At 60.7% G+C, this 21,143-nt stretch overlaps 2 protein-coding genes across 5 annotated transcripts in view; both read left to right on the forward strand.

The window, feature by feature from the left end:
* Positions 1-2,599, forward strand: part of TMEM63B (transmembrane protein 63B) — a 49,449-nt gene extending 46,850 nt beyond the window's left edge. For all 3 annotated transcript variants that reach the window (XM_076334339.1, XM_076334341.1, XM_076334340.1), the window contains one exon: positions 91-2,599. In XM_076334339.1, the coding sequence (XP_076190454.1) occupies positions 91-255 (165 nt within the window). In that variant the 3' untranslated portion in view covers positions 256-2,599. The remainder of the gene's footprint in view (positions 1-90) is intronic.
* Positions 2,600-4,392: 1,793 nt separating this feature from the next.
* Positions 4,393-18,847, forward strand: CAPN11 (calpain 11). Of its 2 annotated transcripts, none has more exons than XM_076334344.1 (22): positions 4,393-4,421; positions 8,475-8,757; positions 9,354-9,423; positions 10,893-11,011; positions 11,154-11,287; positions 11,458-11,626; positions 12,219-12,302; positions 12,389-12,474; positions 12,686-12,760; positions 13,176-13,336; positions 13,416-13,585; positions 13,812-13,823; positions 14,120-14,331; positions 14,455-14,494; positions 14,762-14,827; positions 15,176-15,233; positions 15,332-15,396; positions 16,262-16,330; positions 16,462-16,540; positions 17,004-17,120; positions 17,196-17,254; positions 17,518-18,847. In XM_076334344.1, the coding sequence occupies exons 2-22, from the start codon at positions 8,512-8,514 to the stop codon at positions 17,542-17,544; spliced, it is 2,118 nt and encodes a 705-aa protein (XP_076190459.1). In that variant the 5' UTR covers positions 4,393-4,421; positions 8,475-8,511; the 3' UTR covers positions 17,545-18,847. The 2 variants fall into 2 exon arrangements, with proteins under 2 accessions (XP_076190459.1, XP_076190458.1); XM_076334343.1 differs by lacking the exon at positions 4,393-4,421 and adding an exon at positions 5,345-5,399.
* The last annotated feature ends 2,296 nt before the right edge of the window (positions 18,848-21,143 follow it).

Consider the following 21,143-nt stretch of genomic DNA (forward strand, 5'->3'; position numbering starts at 1 on the left):
CTGTGCTCTGCTGCCATGAGAAGCTCCCCAGGCTCATGTGTGTTTCTGCTCTCCCCTCACCGCTCGCCTGCCCTGTGCGTGGCCTGGCAGAAGTACATCGCCCAAGTGCTGCAGGACTCCTCGCCGGAGGGCGAAGCAACAGAGTCGGAGGAGCAGGGGTCGCAGGATGAGGAGCTCATCAACGCGGATGGCATGAACGACACGGATTTCCAGTCGTGTGAGGACAGCCTGATAGAGAATGAGATCCACCAGTAGGGACCTTGGAGGGAGGGGAAGGAGGCCCAGGAGCGGGGCAGGCTGTGCGCACGGAGACCTAGGGAGAGGCACCCGAGGGTGCTGGCCACTGCCCTCACCCACCCACCCCCCGGGACCGCTGCCTTCAGTGAGGGCAGGGGCCCTGCCGCAAGCTCTCCATTTCCCTGCCCCTCCACCCCTGTGCCAGCCCGGCAGCTCAGCGGGCACGCTCTTTACTAGCTACCTTCTTTAAGGCATCCCCGGACCCCAGAACCCCAGGGGCTGGGGAGGAGGGGGACTGTGACCCCCGTGGTGCTGCTCTGGACCCGCAGGGAGGAGGAAGGCTGAGTGCTTTGTGGGGAGGGGCGCAGCGGGAACCTTTGGGAGCTCCTCAGCAGGTGCCTCTGTCCCCTGTCCTCCTGGCAAGAAACACTAATAATTTATTAGATTTACAGGAAGGTGACAAACAAAAAGCTTTAGTCAGTGTATTGGAAGTCCCCCCTAGGGAGGGGGGTGGCTTTTGTTGCACCTTCTCCCTGTGCCCATGCGTGCCCTTTCTCAACCCCTTGCAGTATCCCTTTGGTGTGACGTGCCAGGAGCTGGGCCGGGCGCGGGGGGTGGTGACAGAGACCTCCCCCCCACGGGGAAGGTGACAGCCTGGCCTTGCCGTCAGGGGTGGCATCACCCCGGGGAAGGGGCATGGGGTTGGCGTGAGCTGGGCAGCCCCTCGCGGGGTGAGGGGTGCTGTGCTGAGGGCATTTCTCGTGGGCAGGAGGAGGCGCAGGCAGCCTCTCCCCCAGGTCCTGTCCCCTCCTCCCCCAGGGGCACAGGCAGGGGATTGCAGCATCATTTTAAGTGGCTTCCCCCCCATTTTACTCCCCTTTCAAACAAATCAACCCGACCCCCACGTGGTACCGCTGCTCCCTTTGCTGCCCTGTCTGCACAGCAGGGTCAGACCCGAGGGCAGGGAGGGGGCTGTGCTGGGGGTCTCCTGGGTGCTAGGGAGAGGGGAGAAAGGGTCCTGGACTGCAGGCCCTCAGCACCCTGTGGGGTCGGCGCTGCCTGTTGCCACAGGGCCTCATGGGCTGCCTTCCCTGAGCTGCCACAGGGTCTTCCCCCAGCTGAGGTAGTCAGAGAGGGAGGGAGCCCTGGGAGAGCAGCCCCTGGGATCCTTCTCCAAGCAAGACCACTATCTTCAGGAGCACAAAAGCCTCGTGGGGCTGTGCTGGCTTTCTTCACCTGCCCTGACTGGGTGTGGGCTCCCCTGGCATCGCCTAGCCTGAGAGAGGGGGGCTGTTCCTCCCCTACCACTGCCCTTGCCCCCTCCCTGGTGATAGCCATGTCCCAGAGGCAGGCAGGGGACAGGATGGATGGGAGAGGTGGACTGGAGCCCCTGGCACCTGCAGGGAGGTCTGACCCTGTTTAAAGGCTCTTTGTGAGGAGGTTTCTGGTCAGGATCAGTTGCCCTCACTTGCTTCCCCCCTCCCCTTGTGTAAAATGTAAAGGAAAATAATAAATCTCCCTGCTATTGAGCTATATTTATTTCCCTCAACCCCCTGCCACCATCCTGTTTGGTGCTCATTGCGGATACTATCACCCTCCCTTTGCCTGTCATCTGTGGGTGCTGCACCAGCTCGCTGGGGCCATGCCCTCCAGGGTCTGACCGGGCAGGTGAAAGGGGACAGTCATTTACCTTTTCAATCACCCGTGCTGGCCCTGGAGCTCCAAGCACTTTAATAGACCTGAACAAGTGAAGCGTCAGCTCTGCTCTGGGGGAAGGGCGGTCATATCCCATGGCTTTTCTCCCCCTCAGCCCCCATTAGAGGAGGGGAGCCAGACACACAAGAGCAGATGAGGGAGCTGCTCTGGGGAAGACGTAGCTGACTTTCCTGTACGCCTCTCTATAGGAATCCCAGGCCCAGAGGAAAGGGGGGATGGAGGGGAAGAGATGTGGGTCTTCAATGCATGGGGAGGGCAGGCTACCCCAGCTCCCAGGGCTCGGCCAGGGCTGGAGCACATGCGGGTGCGGAGTGGCACGGTGAGTGTCACCCATCCCCTCCAGGGACGGGCTAGAAATGAAATGAGCATGCAATCTGAGAGCCCCCAGTCCGCTCCCAGGCTGGGGCAGGGAGGATGTTGATCCTGCTTCCCTATTCTTGCACCCACCTACCGCCCTTGCCCCCGGTCCAGCAGGCAGGCTGGGACGCTCCAGTCTCTGTAGGTACGGCCATGGCCCAGGGCTGCCTCTGCGGCTGTCAAGGCTCTGCCCGCGGAGAGCTATGTGTTCTGAGTGGCACTGTCTGTGTAGAGATGTGTATAATACCCTGTATATATTTGTGTAAAAAAGAAAAAAGGAAAAAAAGGAGCTATTGTTTTTGCAGTCTTTTCTTTGTGGAGCGGGTTGGGGGCTGGGACCTGGGAGGAGAGGACCCCAGCTGCAGCAGGGATGCAGGAGTATGTGTGGTGTAAAAGGAGGGGTGGGGGGTTGTGCGCTCCCCCTGTGTGAGCACAAGCCCTGCCCTGCTCCTGGGAACCCAGCTGTGGCTCACAGGCTCTCCCAGCCCAAGTGGACTCTCCCTCCAGCTTGCAGAGGCATCAAAGGCTTTGCTGCTAAAAGCGGGTGTCTGGGGAGCTGCGTGCACTGAGGCTGGGATGGGGGAAGATGCTTTGGCAATGGTGTGGGACAGGAGGGGAGTTTTGCCGATAGCCTCGGTGGCAGGTGTCAGCCCAACCCTATGGTCCCAATAGCAATTTACATGGCCGTTCCTGCCATCTCCATCCAGGAACCAGTCTCCTAGTCTGGTCTGGGTGGGCAGCTAAAGCCTTTGGAAAAGGGTGAGGGGTGCTAGACCCCTGGAGCACAGCTTGGCTGGGAGTGCTTTCCTGCCGTATGGTGCTGTTTGTAGCTGAGCCATCCCCTAAGCACAGGGGCAGGCAGCAAGCAGCCAGCCCCCAGGACTGCTCCCTGCTGCTCTTTGGTGCGTGCTGGAGCTGGGGCGGTTCCCAGGCAGCTGCTGCATGCTCACTGATTTGTGTACAGTGGCTGTTGTTCAGAGGACGGCACAACAGAGAGGCGAGGTGTGGGGCAGGCCTCTGAAAGACGGACGAGTGACCCCAGGCTCCCAGCTCTGTTCCCACTTTGCTGTGTTCAGGCTCTGTGGCTTCATGTGCCAGTGGCGCAGTGTGAGCAGAGGACAAAAAGCTCTCCTTTCCCCTGGCAGCCCGCAGCCAAAGGACCGGGACGAGGCAACGCCTGCGCACAGACAAAGAGAACCAAAGACCAGAAGAGGAACGGTGCCCGCTGCCAAGTCCCTGCAGGCATCACTGCAAAGGGAAGCTTGAGGGAACAAGGAAATTGTGGAGGTATTTGTGCAGGTGTTTGACGGAAACTGCTCTCAAGCACAACAGCCTGCGCAACAGGATTACACAGGAGCTGTCTCCTACCGCAGGAGAGTCGGCTGTGAAAGCGGCTTTAAAGGCCACCAAGGGGTAATGAGGCAAGAGATGAACAGGAGAACGGCATCACAACAAGGATGGGCACTGTCTTGGGTGGATCTGAGTGGGCAGGGCGGGTCGGTGGTGGTCAAGGCCAGAGAAAAAGCTGGCAGAGCCGTTCAGGCACAAGCCCAAAGCAGGAACAAGCCCTGGCATTGCAGGTTTGCTTGCTCCTTGCCTGAAAGCATGCTGCTGCCTGCAGCTCGGTGCAGAGCTGGCTGGTGATGCCAGCAGGGACCCCCCCCTACCCTTCCAACCTGTGGGCAGTGATGCAGATGCCTTCTGGCTGAGGATAAGATGGAGCGGCCACCGCGACAACCCAGAGCAGGGCACCCCAAAGCCTCCTCTGCGTCAGAGTGGGCACAACAAGCTGCCTGTGGCGGGCTCTCCTAGGTGGGGATGGGGACAGGGCAGCTCCGGTGCATCCTGGCCAGGGCCGGAGCGTTCCCTTATGGGTGCAGCAGCAGGACCATGCTACAGCTGGTTTTGAATGTCCTGGTTGCCCTTCCCTCAGGCAAATGACACAGCTCCTGACCCCATGTGCAACCTGCTCCCTGCCTAGAAAGGATTTGCCTCCCTGGAGCAAGGTGGGGTGGGTTAGAAAGCAGATATTCTGTGAAGCCTGGGGGAGCAGCTGGATGCCAGCTCCTGCTGTGAGGCGGTACGGGCACAGCCTCCCCAGCTGCGACCAGGTACGTGGTGAGGAGAAGGAGCCCCGCTTGGTGACACCCTTTGGGATCACCATGTTCAGCCCCGGCACCAGAAGGATGGCAGTGCAGAGCTGCTTCTCCGGGGCTGGGGCAGGTGGGGCTGGGCCGAGCTGATCATGCCAGGCCAAGCTATGCTGTGCTGAGCCATGTTGGCCACACCAGGCTAAGCTGTGCCAGTCCATGCTGGGCCATGCCATGCCAGACAAAGCCATGTTGCACCACACTAGGCTGTGTGGTGCCGTGCCGAGCCCCGCTGTGGCCATGCCTGTTGGCAATGGCACCACCCAGCATAGCCGCACCCTGAGTCATGGAGGGCACGTGTGGGCAGCCCTGCTGCGGGAAGCCCCAGGGCAGTGCGACCTGCTTGGGATGGGCCCTGCCGGCACCCAGCAGCAAGGGGCAGCTGGTGGGGTGGGTGCCGGCCGTGACTGCCAGGGCTTGCAGGAGTGAAGTGGTGCGGGCACAGCCTCCCTAGGCATGCGGGAAGAAGGGACCCCACGGTGGGTGACGCCTGTCGGGACCACCGTGCTCAGCCCTGGCACCAGGTCAACAAGCCCTGGGGCGAGGCGCAGCACAGAGCTTCACCCAGCCAAGCTGGGGTGCCAGCAGCGTGGGGCAGTGCCATGTCACCCCCAAACCCTTTCCCAGGGGAAAGGTTTCCACGTGCACCGAGCCCCTTGCTCGGAGCAAAGGTGGAAGGAGCACACCCAGCCCAGCGGTACCCCTCCATCCCGGGGAGCTGGGAGAGGGTGACAGCAGACAGGACCGCACCAGCAGCCCCGGTAAATCCCTTCCCGGTAGCTGTGAGCGGTCGCTGCGCCTTTAATTCACCCTCCCACCTCCCTCCCGGCTTTGCTCGCACATCCTGCCCGCCGAAACCCCACCTTCCGCGGGGCCGTACCGAGCTGAGCCGGGCTGGGCTGGGCTGAAGCGGGCAGGGCGGTGGCGGCGGCAGCTTCCGTAAGTCCATCTCCCCCCTCAATCCCCATCTTCACCCTTATCCGACCCCCAGCACGGGGTTAGCACCGGGGGGGGGGCCCCGCCGCCGGGCGGGCAGGGCTCCTCCTGCGTCTGCCCCCGCGGCGGAGGAGCCCTGCCCTCCCGGCGGCGGGGCCCCCGCCCAGCCGCTTCCCCCGGGCTCTGAGCTGCTCCAGGCTTGCCTATCCCCCCAATCCCCTTTTTATCCGCGGGGATTTTTGCATTAGATAACGCAGCCGCGGAGAGCCGGAGGCTTCCCAATCAGGGCGGCGAGTAAACTGGGTACCGCAGCGATCCGGGGTGCGATGCCGACCCCAAGCCAACGCCGCATCTCGTCGAGGGGATGCGGGAACATAAAGGGGAACTTGTGGGAAATGGGGATCTTTGTCACCCGGAGGGCTGGGAAGGGCCTGAGAGCTGCTTGCGCAGCGTGGGACCCTATGGGCGGCTGTGGCTCCTTGCCCCGAGCTGAGTATGCGGCAGGATGCTGTGTCTGGGCTCCGCCTGGCTGATTTTAAGGAAGGGAACTCCCCCTTCCTTCGATCTCCAAGAGCAGCTGGCGAACCAGAGGTCTGCAGGGATTTTTGGCTGGGCTTCAGCAACGATGCTGTCCAGGTGGTTTTCAGTATGTGCTAAGGTGCACCAGGTATCAAGGACCCTGTGGGGACCAGCATGTCTTTCTGCTCCCACCTGAGAGGGATCAGAGATGCCTCCGATACTGGAAATCATCATATTGTGGTTGGATGTTGCCTGGTGTGGAAAACTGCCCTGGGGGCTTGGCTTGTCTCTGCACGCCCTTTCCTCCCCCGTGGAGGACCTGCAGTGTCCATCAGCATCAGCCTGGAGGGATGTCAGCAACTGACCCCATTGCTTAAGGCCCTGCATGGTTCCTGTCCCATCCTGGGGTCTGAAATGTTTTTCCTCGCTCTGCGCTTGCGTGACCTCCGTCTGCCACTGTGCACAACCTTCCCGAGTATTTTGAGCCGCAGAGCTAAGAATAACTCACACGGTGCCCGTGTCTGGGCTGCACACAGCTCCCCATGTCTGCAGCCGTGTCCAGTGCCTCTAGGCAGGGCAGGAGAGGGTGCAGGGAGCCTAGCAGGCGCTGCGGGCACGGGAGTCCTCTGCAGGCTGTGGTGTGACTGCTGGGGAGGTGGCGAGGTGGGAGCTGGAGGCTGTGCAGGCGGCTGTACTTGGGATTCCTCTTCCTGCAGCCTCCCTGGGCTCTGGACAGCGGCTCGGACTGGAGGAGCCATCCTGCCAGCTCTGCAGGCAACGAGTGCCTCGCCGCTGGGAGAGGCTGCCAGGGTGCTGGCTGTGGAGCAGGAGTCAGAGTGAGGAGATGATGGAAAAGGGCTGAGCTCCATAGATTTGGAGCCACTGTAGAGGAGAGAAGGGCTGGCACTGCCTTGGGGAAGGATAGTGGGTTTAGAGCATCCCAGGGCAGGCAAAGTGATGGGGAGGAATACATTTTCCTCCTGAAAAGCTTCTGGTTAGGGCAGCCCCTTGGGTTAGCAGCCAGGTTTACGTCCTATGCACATGCCAAGAGCTTGCACCCTTTTTGCTGTTGTCTGCCTTCCCTTAGCTATCACAGCACTTCAGGACAAGGAGAGCCGCCTCTCTAGAGCCAGGCTGCACCCTGCTCCCCCGGGATGGGGCGCTGCGGAGGCAGCAGGCCAGCGCTGGCATCCTAGCCCACTGCTCAGAGTGGGTTGCTGGCTCCTGGGTTATCTACCCGAGGACTGCTCTGCTGCTTTGCATGAAGAAACCTCCGGAGTATTCAGCACCAGCCCTGCCCAGCAGGAGCCGAGATGGCTGGGGAGTGGGGCAGGCTAAGCCTCAAATGCCAGTGGCCCCATGGTGGTGGCACTTGACCCTCGGCCCTGCTGCTGGTGACCCTGCTTGCATGGGGGGGTTGGACCAGACGGCCCCCAGGGGCCCCTTCCAGCCTCGGTGGTACGGTGGGCGTGAGCGCCGGCTCCTGCTGTGGGTGCCTGAGCAGGGCCGAGGGCAGCTGGGCACAGGGAGGGGAGTTGGGTCTTGCCCCACTGCAGCAGGTGCAGTGGGGCAGGGCTGCGGGACCAGGCACGCCCCGCAGCTGTGTCATGCCGGTTTGAAGCGCATGGCCATGAGCTGCTGGTTAACCCCGCCGGGAGGAAGGCCTGTGGCAAGGCCTTTGCCAGGGCGAGGAACCAGGGCGGGGGGGAGCGGCTCTGCAGGGTCTCCTGGTGCCGGGGGGCCCCGCTGCACCCCGCATCCCTTACCCGGTGCCTCCCAGCAGGCTGCTCCGCTGGCTGCCGACGAGACTTGAGTCACCCTGCCCCTGTGTGTGCCGGGAAGGGCCGTCCCGCCTCTTCCTTCCCTCATCCTCCGCTGGCCCCATAGATAGAGCTGTCTCTATCTCAAAGCCCCGCTGGGCTCCTCCCTTCCCGGCCCTATTGTGCTATTGACTCAGTGCTCAGGCAGCTGGGGCGGCTTTCGAGGGAGAGGGAGAGGCGCCCGGGGCCGGGAGAAGCAGCAGGGTGGCCACTGATGCCCTCCCGGCTGTGGCAGGCGAGGAGGAGCCAGGACGAGGGAAGGTCCCGGAGAGCTGCGCCGGGAGGAGAGGCTGTTGGGGGCGGAAAGGGCCTGAAATTCCTCAGGGCTCGGCCCTTCTGCGCCGCAGGGACGGGACAGGACGAGAGAGCCGCGGCCTGGCCGCCGGCGGGCTGCCTCCTCCCAGCCGGCCCTCAAAGCCGCTCTGCTCCTTCGATGTCCCCTGAAGACAGCAGGGCTGCGATGGCTGGGCTGGAGGCCGTGGCTCAGAACGGGGCTGCTGCCAGGGATGGGATTTGGGGAGGTCCTCCTGGCGCGTGAGCCCACCCTGGGAATGCTCTGTGCACCGGCTCAGCTCGTTGCCCCGGGGCAATGCTGACGGAGAAGGTCCCTGCTGTGGGGGTGGTGGGGAATTGGGGATCCCGCCTCCGAGCCTGGCACTGTGTGAAATGGCTGATGTCCCCAGGGGGGTGCACAGGTACCGGGCCCTGCCTCAGCCTGGCCGTGCCCGTTTTATTGCAGGGAGCGGAGCTGAAGGTAGTGCTGCCGGTGCCCAGCCATGATGCCCTTTGGCGGGATGGCTGCCCGTCTGCAGAGGGACCGCCTGAGAGCCGAGGGGGTTGGCCAACACAACAACGCCATCAAGTACCTCAGCCAGGACTATGAGGCCCTCAAACAGGAGTGCATTGAGAGCGGCACCCTCTTTAGGGACCCCCAGTTCCCAGCTGGCCCCTCTGCCCTCGGATTCAAGGAGCTGGGGCCACACTCCAGCAAGACACGGGGAGTGGAGTGGAAGCGTCCATCGGTAAGTGCTGAGCTTGCTTCTCCTCAGGCTGGGCTGGCATCCCTGCCCTGCAATGTCTGCACTGACGTGGTTTGCCAAGCTGCAGCCTGTCCCAGGCCTGCTCCTCTCTGTGCTCAAAGCCCCTCGAGTACTTCATAGCCTCCTTTCCCAAGGGCCTAGAGCAATGCCCCATGAGTGTCTGGTCAGAAAAGCATCATGTCTAGCAGGCCCTGCTTCCTCTGGGCAGCAGACCGTGGGCTTTAAAATGGGTGGGCTATGTCATTGCTTCTAGGTGTCGTGGCATGGATGTGTCACCCTTGGTGGCTGGGGCTTTTGAGGGTGTATATCCCCTGGTGCCACGAGTGCAAGGGGAGTGCCATCAGTCTATGTAGCCGTGTCCTCCCATGGCTACAGCAGAAGATCTTGCCTTGCCTTACCATGATGGCCTTGGGGTTGCAGTCAAGCAGATTTCCCTGGCAGAGGGCAGGTGGGGTGCATCTCTCGGGGACCGTATACCCTTCCTCCTGAGTCAGAGCTGCAGTGGGTGCCAGCCCCCCTAGAAGCCCAGGCCCTGCTGAGATCCAGCACCAGCATCTGATTCTCTCCTTCTCCTGCAGGAATTAGTGGATGACCCTCAGTTCATCGTTGGCGGTGCAACCCGGACAGACATCTGCCAGGGGGCTCTGGGTGAGTGCTGGAGCTCTGTCCCCGGACCTTGGCTCAGAGAGCAGTGGCTGGGGAGGGCTGGCGTGGCTGGAGAAAAGGTGTTTGTATAAGGTTGAGAGTGGACCAGTTTCATAGCACCTTTCCCCAGGCCTGTGCAGCACATTTTCATACTTGCATCTGCACAACCATCTCTGTACCAAAGGCTCCCTTCCCATTTAGTGCGGTGGAAACTGGAAGGCGGGGGACAGCCTGTGCCTCCTGGTGGCTCTAGGTTAAGGCTCCACAAAAATGGGTTGCTGTGTGCACAGCTTCACCATGCTGAGATCAGGGGAGATGTCGGGTGGATCCATGCCTGACACACGCCAACAACAATGCCAGGAGTTGCTCCAAAGAGCTCCCTGCTTTGGTAAATGGTGAGGGATGGCAGCTGGATGACAGTAACAAACTGAGGTGAGGATGTGCTGGTCATGACAAAGTGCTTGCGAAGCAACGTGGTGTGGCAGAAGGGAACTGAGAGGAGAGCTATGGAGTACAAGTGGTGATTTGTCATTTCTCTGGGGGTGTCTCCCAAGGCAAAGGCACTGAGACAAGGAGAGCAATGTTAATGGGCTGGGTAGGCTGGCAGGGCTGGCAACTGGGATTTCATGGTCATCAGAACCAGATCTGGGTACCACCAAGAGTGTTGTCCTGATCTGGATCAAGTTGGATCCCACTTGATTGGGACTATCGTGTGCACACATAGCACGCTGGTTTCAGGGCTGACCATGTTTAATGCATCCAGTAATTAGAACAAACTGGAGGTGGTAACTGGAGCATGTAACAGCCCAGAGCACTGCGGTGGTGTTCAATTGGTCATTAAAAAGTCTGAAATGCCATTTTGTCAAACCACAGCCCGGTACAGGTTATCCAGGCTCAAGGCTAAGGTGTGACAGGCTTCAAAGGGAAAGGGAAACCAAGGCAAAGAATTTAAAGCGCAGTGCTGGCCTGTAGCAGCACTTGTGGTTAAGAGCATTTGGAAGGAAAAGTGCGGTGGTGTTGCTCGTAATTTGAGAAGCTGGTGCAGCAGTATTAAACCTCTCGCTTGATAAAATGTTTTTTTAAATGCAAAGTGTAATTCTGCTGCAGAACTCGCTGTCTGAGATGTGGAGGACAGTCATACGAATGAGTCCCAGGAGGGTCTAGATAAACGGCTGCAGGAGGGGGCTGTTGGTGCTGACTGTATGTGGTGGTCTGGACACAGGCTCCAGGTCAGGGAGGATTGTTCCCTGTTGCCTTGAGCTAATACTTCTCTCCGAGGCAGGCTGAATGAGCCTGGCTTCCTGAGCTCCATTTGTCTGCTGGACCCTCTCTAGTTTCTCCACATGCTTTTTGAGCTGGGGAGCCCCAAATATTTGCAAGGAGAGCATGCCACGGGCTCCTACACATCCACTGCCTACCCCCCCAGGTAGGGAGGTGGTGGGTGCTCACACCGGCTTCCTCTCCTTCCCCAGGCGACTGCTGGCTGCTGGCTGCTATCGGCTCCCTCACGCTCAACGAGGAGCTCCTGCACCGTGTGGTGCCTCACGGGCAGAGCTTCCAGGAGGACTATGCTGGCATCTTCCACTTCCAGGTGGGCTGGGAGCTCCTGGCCTTCCATGGCTGGTGGGCTGGGGGCAGGAGGGAGGGCAGTGGGTTGAGGGCATTCCTCTGGGGTACAGATGAGCAAGTTGTGTGATGCTCCGAGCTCACCCCACTCTCTCCTGACCCCCCAGATCTGGCAGTTCGGTGAGTGGGTGGACGTGGTGGTGGATGACCAGCTGCCCACCAAGGACGGGGAACTCCTGTTCGTGCACTCGGCAGAGTGCACCGAGTTCTGGAGTGCTCTGCTGGAGAAGGCCTATGCCAAGTGGGTATCCCCGTGGGAGGCATGTGGGCGGGTAGGGAACAGGACACCCCACTGTGCAGAGTGGAGGGAGTCTCTTCTATCCCTGTCCCTGCTTGTGCTGGGTGCCTGGGGAGCAGCAGTGTGCTATGTCCTTGTCACCTCACGCACCCCTCTTGCCGGCTGGTGCTCAGGCTGAATGGCTGCTACGAGGCGCTTTCAGGGGGCAGCACCACCGAGGGCTTCGAGGACTTCACCGGTGGCGTGGCAGAGATGTACGACCTCAAACGGCCGCCGCGCAACATGGGCCACATCATCCGCAAGGCACTGGAGAGGGGATCCCTGCTGGGCTGCTCCATTGACGTAAGTGGTGTGCCGGGACAAGCCCGGGGCTCTGCCCCAGCGATGGCCAAAGCAAGGCCTCACAGCCTGAGACCATGTCAGCACTCCCCTTGCTGGGACACCGGGCAGGAGGTTACTTCTTTCCCCTCTTATCAGAGCACCCTTTCCAGAGCCAGTGTGGCAGCCTCGGGGCACAGCAAGTGGGGCTGCAGCCCAGCTGCTGGGAAGAAGCTCCTTTGGATGGAGTGTGAATATCCACCTCAAGCGTGGGCTGTTGAACAAGGGTCTGCCTATAGCTCTGGCCATGTCTTACATCAGCATCTGAGAATTATCTGGAGTGGGGTTTTCCATCCGTTCCATCTCATGAAATAATTTTCTTGCTTTTTGAAGTTTGGGTGGTCCCCTGATGGGTCTTCAGGGTCTTCTGGCTGGGAAACTGTCTTTACATTGTCCTCAGCCAGCAGCCTTTGAGCAGAGGGTGCTGGTACCTGCTGCTTCTCTTGGCTGGAGCAGTGCAAAGCAAGGGGAATTCTCCACACGGTGGAGGGAAGGAGTAGGGATAGGACTACATGAATTTAATCATATTCACTTGAGCTTTGCACATTCTCCTCAGATCACAAGTGCCTTTGATATGGAAGCGGTGACCTTCAAGAAGCTGGTGAAGGGCCATGCCTATTCTGTCACAGCCTTCAGAGACGTGAGTGGGCTATGTGAGACTTTAATAGCAATAAAATAGCCTGGCCAGTGGCATGGGCTCAACCTCCTGTGTCTGGTGGCCGGCAGGTGAACTACCGGGGTCAGCAGGAACAGCTCATCCGCGTCAGGAACCCCTGGGGTCAGGTGGAGTGGACCGGAGCCTGGAGCGATGGGTGAGTTGGACAGATGGGACTTCAGTCCCACTGCTGGCAGGCCAGCAGGCACTGCACACAGAGCAATCGAGTGCATGGCACTGCCGAGGGGAACTTCGCAGCATGCAGTGCCCTTCGCATCGGCGAGGGGGGCTGTTGAGGGCCACCTCTGAAGTGCTCTCAATTCACCTTGAGTAGTCCTCATCTAATTGTCTCTCTCCTGCTACTCCAGCTCCTCCGAGTGGGACAACATTGACCCCGGCGACAGGGAAGAGCTGCAGCTGAAGATGGAGGATGGAGAGTTCTGGTGAGTGCCAGAGCAAACTGCTGCTCTTTCTTCAGCAGCCAGCCTGGGAAGGAGCAGAGGAGCTGGGGAGAGATCCCGTGGTCCTGCTCCACCTGAAACACCTGACCTGCCTTTATGAGCTGGTTTTCCAGCACTGGAGAGCCTGCTAGTGTTTTCTCATCTGGTCTAGTTAATAATTTTCCTCTCTTCAAGGAAATTCTGCCCAACTAAATGCAAAATAAACATCTAGGAAGGGTAAACATCCCTTCTTCCCCAAACCCAGCAGCGGGCTTTAAATGAGCTATAACTGCTCAGGGTAAAAGATCTTGCTGTCACTTAATTCTCCCAAAACATTGGCTGGGTCCAGAGATGCTTGTGCTCTCCTCCCTCCCCCTCCAGCGGTGCCCTGGCCTCAGCCTCTGCCTGCCTCCTGCAGGATGTCTTTCCGAGACTTCATGAGGGAGTTCTCCAGGCTGGAGATCTGCAACCTCACCCCCGATGCCCTTACCAAGGACGAGCTCAGCAGGTGGCACACGCAGGTGTTCGAGGGCACGTGGCGCCGGGGGAGCAGTGCCGGGGGCTGCAGGAATCACCCAGGTACCTCTCCCCCCGACATCTCTACTCTTGGCAGCGCGATTGAGCTGGGTGTCTCATCCACGTGTCCTCTTCCTCCCAGCCACATTCTGGATCAACCCCCAGTTTAAGATCAAGCTGCTGGAAGAGGATGATGACCCCGGGGATGATGAGATGGCCTGCAGCTTCCTGGTGGCTCTGATGCAGAAGCACCGTCGGCGGGAGCGGCGGGTGGGGGGCGACATGCACACCATTGGCTTCGCTGTCTACGAGGTAACCCCTGCCTGCCCTGATGCTGCTTCCTTGGGACTGGCTCAACCCTGCCAGTCCTGCCTGGACCTGGCACCCTAGTCCTCAAGGAAACCTTTCCCTTTGAGGAAAGGTCCTGCTTTGGACGGTCTGTGGGTTAATGTCCCCTGTCCCGTGCTCCCTGTGCTGTAGGGGATGGGGGCAGATACTGGGGTTCTGATTTTTTTTCCCTTTTCTCTCTTCCCTGCAGGTTCCTGAGGAGGTACGTCCTGAGCCGCCGGAGCCTACACCCTCCTGGAGGGAAGCGCAAGAGTGGGCAGGAATGGGTTAATGCACATGCATGCACGCATGTGCACCCAGGGGCATGGGAGCTCCCACCACGCTGGCAGTGGCTAGGGTGCTAATGGGTGCTGGGCATCTCCGTGAGGGAGGGATGGCTCCTGCTGGGATGGGCAGGGCAGGGATGTCCTGCCCAACGGGGCTTGCTTTGGTCCCACTGCTCCCCGTGGGTCCCCGCCGTTGCAGGGCTGTGGTCCACTAGCACATTCATTCCCCCAGGCCCAGGGCAGCCAGAACGTGCACTTGAAGAAGGACTTCTTCTTGCGAAACCAGTCGCGGGCACGGTCTGAGACCTTCATCAACCTGCGGGAGGTGAGCAACCAGATCCGGCTGCCCCCCGGTGAGTACATCGTTGTGCCCTCCACCTTCGAGCCGCACAAGGAGGCCGACTTCGTCCTGCGGGTCTTCACCGAGAAGCAGTCGGACACGGCGTGAGTCTCTGCCTGGCCAGGGGACGCCCTGTGTCTGTGAGTGGTGGGACATTTCCCCACCACAGGCAGCCTGCTGGCTGGGGACCCTGCTCATCACTTTGGTTTCCTCCTTTCTGCCCCCAGGGAGCTGGACGAGGAGATCTCGGCAGATCTAGCAGATGAGGTAGGAGCTGCCGCTTTGGTTCGGTTGGTGCTGAGGCTGTAGGGCTTGGGAGGCGGAGTTGCAGGCAGGAGGTGGCTGCCTGGGTTTGGGGTGTCAGTGTGGCTGGAGAAGGGCTGGCAGGGTCGAGGTGATGGGGATGTGGGAAGTAACAAAGATGAGAAGAACAAAGAAGAGCTTCCCTTCCAGTTTGGGTTTCCTGAGCCTGGGTGGCAGGGCAGAGCCCGTGTTTGACCACTAACCTCTTCTTTCTGGCCTGCGTCACCCCAGGAGGAAATAACTGAGGATGACATAGAGGATGGCTTCAAGAACATGTTCCAGCAGCTGGCAGGGGAGGTGGGTACGGCTGCGCCAAGCTCTGGAGGGCCCTGGCCTGGGGAGGGTATGGGACGGGACCCCTGGCCGTGAGAGCTCCAGCCCACCCCACGCTCGCTCAGTCCCATCCTGCAGACAAGTCCATCTCTGCCACGGCTCAGCCCAGCTGCCCCCAGGGGTGGTGTGACGGGAGCAGATTTGGGGAAGGGGCATCCAGCTGTGGCCCAAACTCTTCTGGGCATGTAGGAAATGCAATGACACCCTGATGTTTTGTGACTAAGGCAGAGACGTTTAGGCAGGAGGGGGGGAATGGCCACAAGTCGGGTAGAGAGCAGGCAAGGGATGCTGCTAACTCTCCTCCTGCTGCAGGATATGGAAATCAGCGTCTTCGAGCTCCGGACTATTCTGAACAGAGTCATTGCTAGACGTAAGCGCTGCCCTTCCCACCCCTTGCTCCCCGCGGCCCAGGCCTGCTCAGCAGGTTGGGTTTTGGTGCGCGTGCTCAACCTCCTCCTTCCTCCTCAGACAAAGATCTGAAGACGGATGGGTTCAGCCTGGACTCCTGCCGCAACATGGTCAACCTGATGGATGTATCCTCTTGGCACTGCGGGCAGGGGCCAGCTTCCCTGGTGCTCAGCCTGCCAGCAGCAAGACTTCTGCGGGAGCCGGGGCTTGGCTCTCCGGCCATGCCGAGGCTGTTCAAGCAGGGGAGGGAAGGAAGGAAGGGGTCCTTGTGGCTTCAGGGCCACCTGCCCTACACCCCTGGGCTTTAGCAGCAGCTTTTTTTGAAAGGTCTGTCAGTTCCCCTGCTTGCTTTGGGCCCTGGCTCTGCTGCCAGAAGCCCAGCCCAGCCCTACTCTCGCCTTTAACCTTTCCCTCCAGGAGGAAGCGCCCTGTGCTTCCCTTCGCCACAGGCTCCCCAGCCTGACATGCCATGATGCCACCCAGCCTTCGAGGCACTCCTGGAAGGGAAGAAGCGCTGTTGGGCTTCTTTCCCCCCAAACCATTGTGTCCAGCAGTTGAGGATGAGAGGTGTAAAGCGACAGGAGTCATGGCCTGTGTTCCTGCTTGCACAAGGACATGCAGCTGAGGGGTCAGACGAGGGTAGAGGAGCAGCTCCGAGCCCTTCTCCAGCCTGGGCCTGCAGCATCCCCTTTTGCTGCAGGCTAGCCCAGTTTTTCTCCGAGGACACCACAGCGGTGCGCTTCCTACAGCAGCAACACTGCTGCTCCCGGGGAGTGGAGCAGCAGCTAGTTTAAGCATTGCACTTTTCCCGCTGGGTTGCAGGCTCTGATCTTGCTGATGCTGCAGGACAGAGAGGGGAAGTTGGGGGGGAAAACTGGGCAGGCCAAGGGTGGCCAGGCTTTTCTTGCCTCAGGTGTCTGGGATCTGATGGCTTTGCCTCTACGCCACCCCCTTCTCTGGCTGCTTTCTCCTTGACCCTCTGCTCCCCAGAAAGATGGCAGTGCCCGCCTTGGGCTGGTGGAGTTCCAGATCCTGTGGAACAAGATCCGGAGCTGGCTGGTGAGGAGGAGCAGGGGGCATGGCGCACTGCACAGGGGTAGTACCCCTTCTGGGGCAGCAGGGTGAGGGGACAGCCAGACTGGAGGCCGCAGGAGAGCCTGCCCTTCACATCCTCCATGACGTTTTTGCAGACGATCTTCCGCCAGCATGACCTGGATAAGTCGGGCACCATGAGCTCCTACGAGATGCGCATGGCTCTAGAGTCAGCCGGTAGGTCTGGAGAAGGATGGGGCTGGGCTGGGGGCTGGGGAGGGGGCTCCTGCTGTTGGAGCCCTGTCCCAGGTAGCTGGAGCAGAGTGAAACTAGCCTATATTGCATGCTTGGAGCCAACCTGTTGTGGTAGTGAGATGTGGCCCGTGTCTGCGCTGGGCTCTCTCCATCCCAGCTGTGCCAAGTGCTGGAGCCTCGGGGTTAGGGATGCACACAAGGTGGTCCCAGCCTCTGTCCTCCTCTGACCTGCAGGGTCCCATCCTGGCGCAGCAGAGGCCTGGAGTGGGTCAGTGAGCTAACTAGTCATATGGCTCCAGGGAGAGCATCCCCTCTTCCTGCTGAGACTGGAGTCGGTGCCCTTCCTTGAGTGGGTTGGTGGCCCCTTTGGGTGGGGGCATGGACTTTCATAGTTACATCCTCCTCTCCTGCCCCCCTGGCGTGCTGACTGCTTTCTGCCTTGCAGGTTTCAAGCTGAACAACAAGCTGCATCAGGTGGTGGTGGCCCGCTATGCAGATGCTGACATGGGTGTGGACTTTGACAACTTTGTCTGCTGCCTCGTTAAGCTGGAGGCCATGTTCAGTGAGTGCCGGCCCCAGGGCAGGGAGGGCAGGGACAGAGGGATGAGTTGCTCACCTTGCTCTTGTGCCCCTGCAGGATTCTTCCACAGCATGGACCCTGAAGGCACCGGCACTGCTGTCATGAACCTCTCTGAGGTGAGAGCTCAGCCCAGTGGTGAGGTGGGCCCAGAGATGGGGTGGGAGACAAGGGGACAAGGCACTAAGGTGAATGGGGCACCTGGGGTTGGTGGTAGAAGCCCTCCAGCCCCTTGAGTAGGGAAAGAACCTGTAAAAGATCAAGATGAGAAAACGGGATTGCTTCAGGCTCCATGTTTCTTGGAGGGCTGTCAAAGTTGACACATGAGGGCATGTCAAAAATGCACCAGCCCCTGCTCATCCCTTCTCCCTCTCCTTCCCAGTGGCTGCTGCTGACGATGTGCGGCTAGGAGCCACGACAGATCCGCTGTGTCTGGGACACCCCAGCGGGCCAGGCCCACTCCAAGTGCCTCCCCTTGGATCTGTGGACACAGGATACTCTTCCCCCCTTGCTCCATCCCATGCTGAGCCACCAGCCCTGCCTCCCGGCAAGCCTCACGCCACCCTCTCCGGTGGACCAGGGGTCAAGGCAGGCAGGGGATGCCCTTCTCCTCTTCTGGGCTGGGCTTCTTTCCACTCCCCCCCTCCTCTCTCCCCACCCCAGAACAGGAGCAGAGCAAGAAGCATGGGGTACCTGTGCATCCCTGCACCGAGCTTGGCGGGAGTGAAGGAGCAGGCTGGGGACTGACTGCGGAGCAGGGAGAGGCAGGAGCTGCAGGGGGAAGAGAGGGAGGGACTCGTATTGCTTGCTCTAGTGCTGCCCCATCCCTGCTGGTACGTGTTGCCTGTCTCTGCACCCACGCCTGGGAGCATCAGCAGGTACTGCCTTGCTCAGGCAGAGGCAGCGGGTTCCCCGGGAGCCGGAGTGGACTTCTGGGAGGAGGAAGGGCCATACTCTTCTTCTTGAAGCCCTTGCACTGCACTTACCACCACTAAGCACGACCAAAGCATGGAGCCCACTGGCTCTTTCTGCGTGGCCTTCAACACATCCCTCCCACTTCCACGCCCCTGCCTTTGCCCCACCACTGGATCAAGCCCTCCAACTTAAGCACTGAATGTTTGGGGGCTTCCCTGCCACGTGAACACGTGCCACCCTGTAGTGCAGCAGAAGCTCCTCTCTTCTGCATGGGCACAGCAATGCCACCACTGTTACAGCGGCTTGACCTCCCCTCCCATCCCTGGGAGCTCCTGGGGCATCCGCTGCCCCTGCTTATGGCCCACAGCAGGGCTGGGGGGGGCCAGCACCCAAGAGGCAATGCCTTCCCCCAGAGAGGAGGGGGGGTGGTTTGGGGGGGTGTTCTCCTGCACACAGGTTTTTTTTTTCCCCCCCTGTCCCTCACCCTCCCACACTGTTACACTTTCCTCTTTCCTTGGGCTCCTTCGCCCAATGCATATGGGCTCCAGTGCCAACATATTTGCACTTCTCTTTGCTCCTCCACTCCCCTCACCTTCTTCTGGGGTAATGGGGTGGCTCCAGCTTGGCGGTCCCGTCCTTTGCCCTGTAGAGGCAGGCAGGCAGGCAGTTAGCTTCCCACAGACCCCTGTCGTCGCTGGAGGATGCGCCTGCAGCAATAACCACTGCTGCCCACCCGGCAGCTCCGCTTCCTCACCCCGCTCACTGTGTACTCTGGGAATAAACCAAGATCTGTTGGACGTGTGGCCCGGGCAGTGACTTGGGGGTCGCGTCCTCCCTCCGCTTGCCGTGGCCTGGGCTGGGGGGGATGAGACGCAGAGCCAAGCTCAAGGCACCCTGCTTGCCCAGCCTGGGCCATGGGTGGAGGAGCATCACCAGGTGCAGGTCTTGCCATGAGGATGCGGGGAGTCCATATCCCCTAGGATTTTATAAAACTCGTCTCTTTCTTTGCAGGGGGGTCTTAGCGCCAAAACACAGGGGCAGCATCATGTGAGAGAGCTGTAAGGGAGCACTGCTCTTCAAAGTGAGACCAAGCAGCATGCTGTTAGCAGGGCTGTTCGGTTATCCCAGGGATTTTTCAAGTGGAGGAAAAGCCGGTGCTTGCTCCCTGGTGTTGGTGGGAGGAAGAGTGTGTTAGTGCCGGGCTGGGATGGGGGGCCGGGCAACTTCACCCGAGCCGTGCCCCAGGGATGTGGGTGCAGCCGTGCTCCCGCTCAGCTAGGGGAGACCTGGGTCTGGCCACAGTGTCCCAAAGGCGTCCCCAGGGCACCACTGGGTGCCTCTGCCATGCAAGCAGCTGGAGCAGTTTAAACTCACCATCCCCCTGCCTTACCAGCGGCCCGGCAGCAGCTGAAGACAGCCAGCGAGGCTGGGTTTGGCCCAGCAGACTTTGCACTGGGGTGGATTAATGTTGGTCACGGTTTGCTGCCCTGGCCAGCCCCTTGCCAAAGTCTCCTCTGCTGGTGGCAGAGCTGGGGTCTGCTCTTAAAGAAAGGTGTCTTGGGGAGGTTAGGGAGGGGAAGGAGGGTCCGCTTGGATAGGATGGAGTTAACCGTGGAGCGGGTGGGAGTGGAGGGCAGCCTGGAGCTCCGGACCCTGGAAAGGGACCACATGAGGTATGTGACCCTGGGTAGGGGCCATGGGAGGCTGGTGTTTTCCCTGCTTCCTTTGAAGCCGTGCAGGTTACAGCTGGAGGCAAAATCCTTCCAGGAAGACGACAGTGGAGGGCCGGATGGTGGGGCTTTTCGCTGCGTGGTTCAGAGCAGGACTCGCTGTCAGCGTGTGCCTCCTGCCCCTTGCTGACACCCCAGAGGGGCACCACAGCCCAGCCGGCTCCAGGGGTGCTCAGCGTTTGGAAAAGGAGTATCTGCACGCACCTTATGCTCCTGGCATCTCAGTATCCCTCATGTGGGTGCCCTTTGTGCCAGCCCAGCTCTCTGGGACCGCTCTCCCCACGGTGGGGCAGCACCCAGCTCTGGGGCAACCCAACCTGGCTCAGAGCACAGAGGGGAGCTGAGGTGCGAGGGCGGCTCCAGCAGGAGGGAGCATCCCCCCAGCTGCCTCCCCAGGCTGCCCTCTCCTCTGGAGGCTCCCCAGGGCTGGATGAACATGGGCTGCTTGCACTTGGCTGGTGGCTACCTGTGAGCTGAGCTGCCCCCTGTGGGGTGGGGGTACCTCAGGGCTTGGCAGTCTGGGCTCCCCCGTGCAACCCCAAAGCCCCTGAGAAACAAGGGCTCGAGGTGGGGGGGGCGGGACGCAGGGGCAAGCATGCAGAGCTGTCATTGCTGTCCCAGCTGCGGGGCCTTGTCACGCGCACACAGGCCCAATTGTAAGGCACGGTGAAGCCCTGGCTTTGGGATGACAGGTGCCCCCAGCGTAGCCTTACCAGAAGCCCCCTCCCTCCCCCCCTCCAGGCACCAGCTGGCAGATCCCTGCCCTTGTCGGCCCCGGCAGCTGGCAGGCCAGTATCGGCAGGGAGTCGGCAGGCGGGGGGTCCCCAGCTGCCAGCTAATGCCACGAAGAGTAGCTTGGCTTGTCCTCCTCCTTGCAAAGGGGGACAAGGAAGCCCAGCGTCCTTAAATGCTGGTGTATGGTGTAATGTGAGGAGCAAGAGCGGCTGGGGGCCAGATGTGGCCAAAACTGCTCTCAGCGTAGGGTTTGTCTTGCCATGGGCGCTAGCCAGTGAGAGCCAGCCCGCTCCCGCCTTTCCCACACCCACCCCACAGGTCTGCGTTGGGTGGGAGTGCACAAGGTGGGCAGGCAGCACCCGTGGATGCACGGCACCGCTGCTGCTGCTCCCCAGTACCACAGCATCCCCTCCTGCACCCCATGCCCTGTGCCCCTGCCTCCCGCAGCCTGGAGCCGCCTGCTCGCCCCGGGGGTCCCCCCTCTCCCACCAGCTGCTCATGTCCATCCTCCAGGCACAGGAGGGGGGCAGGACCACAGCCCATCCCCACCTGGCCCCACCAGCTGCCCCAGCAGCCGGGCTCTGGCCCCATCTCCCCCTCAGCTGCTCTTCACTCTGCCCCGGGGCCC

Source organism: Aptenodytes patagonicus, chromosome 3 (assembly GCF_965638725.1).
Source record: "Aptenodytes patagonicus chromosome 3, bAptPat1.pri.cur, whole genome shotgun sequence".
In the NCBI taxonomy this organism is placed as follows: Eukaryota; Metazoa; Chordata; class Aves; order Sphenisciformes; family Spheniscidae; genus Aptenodytes; species Aptenodytes patagonicus.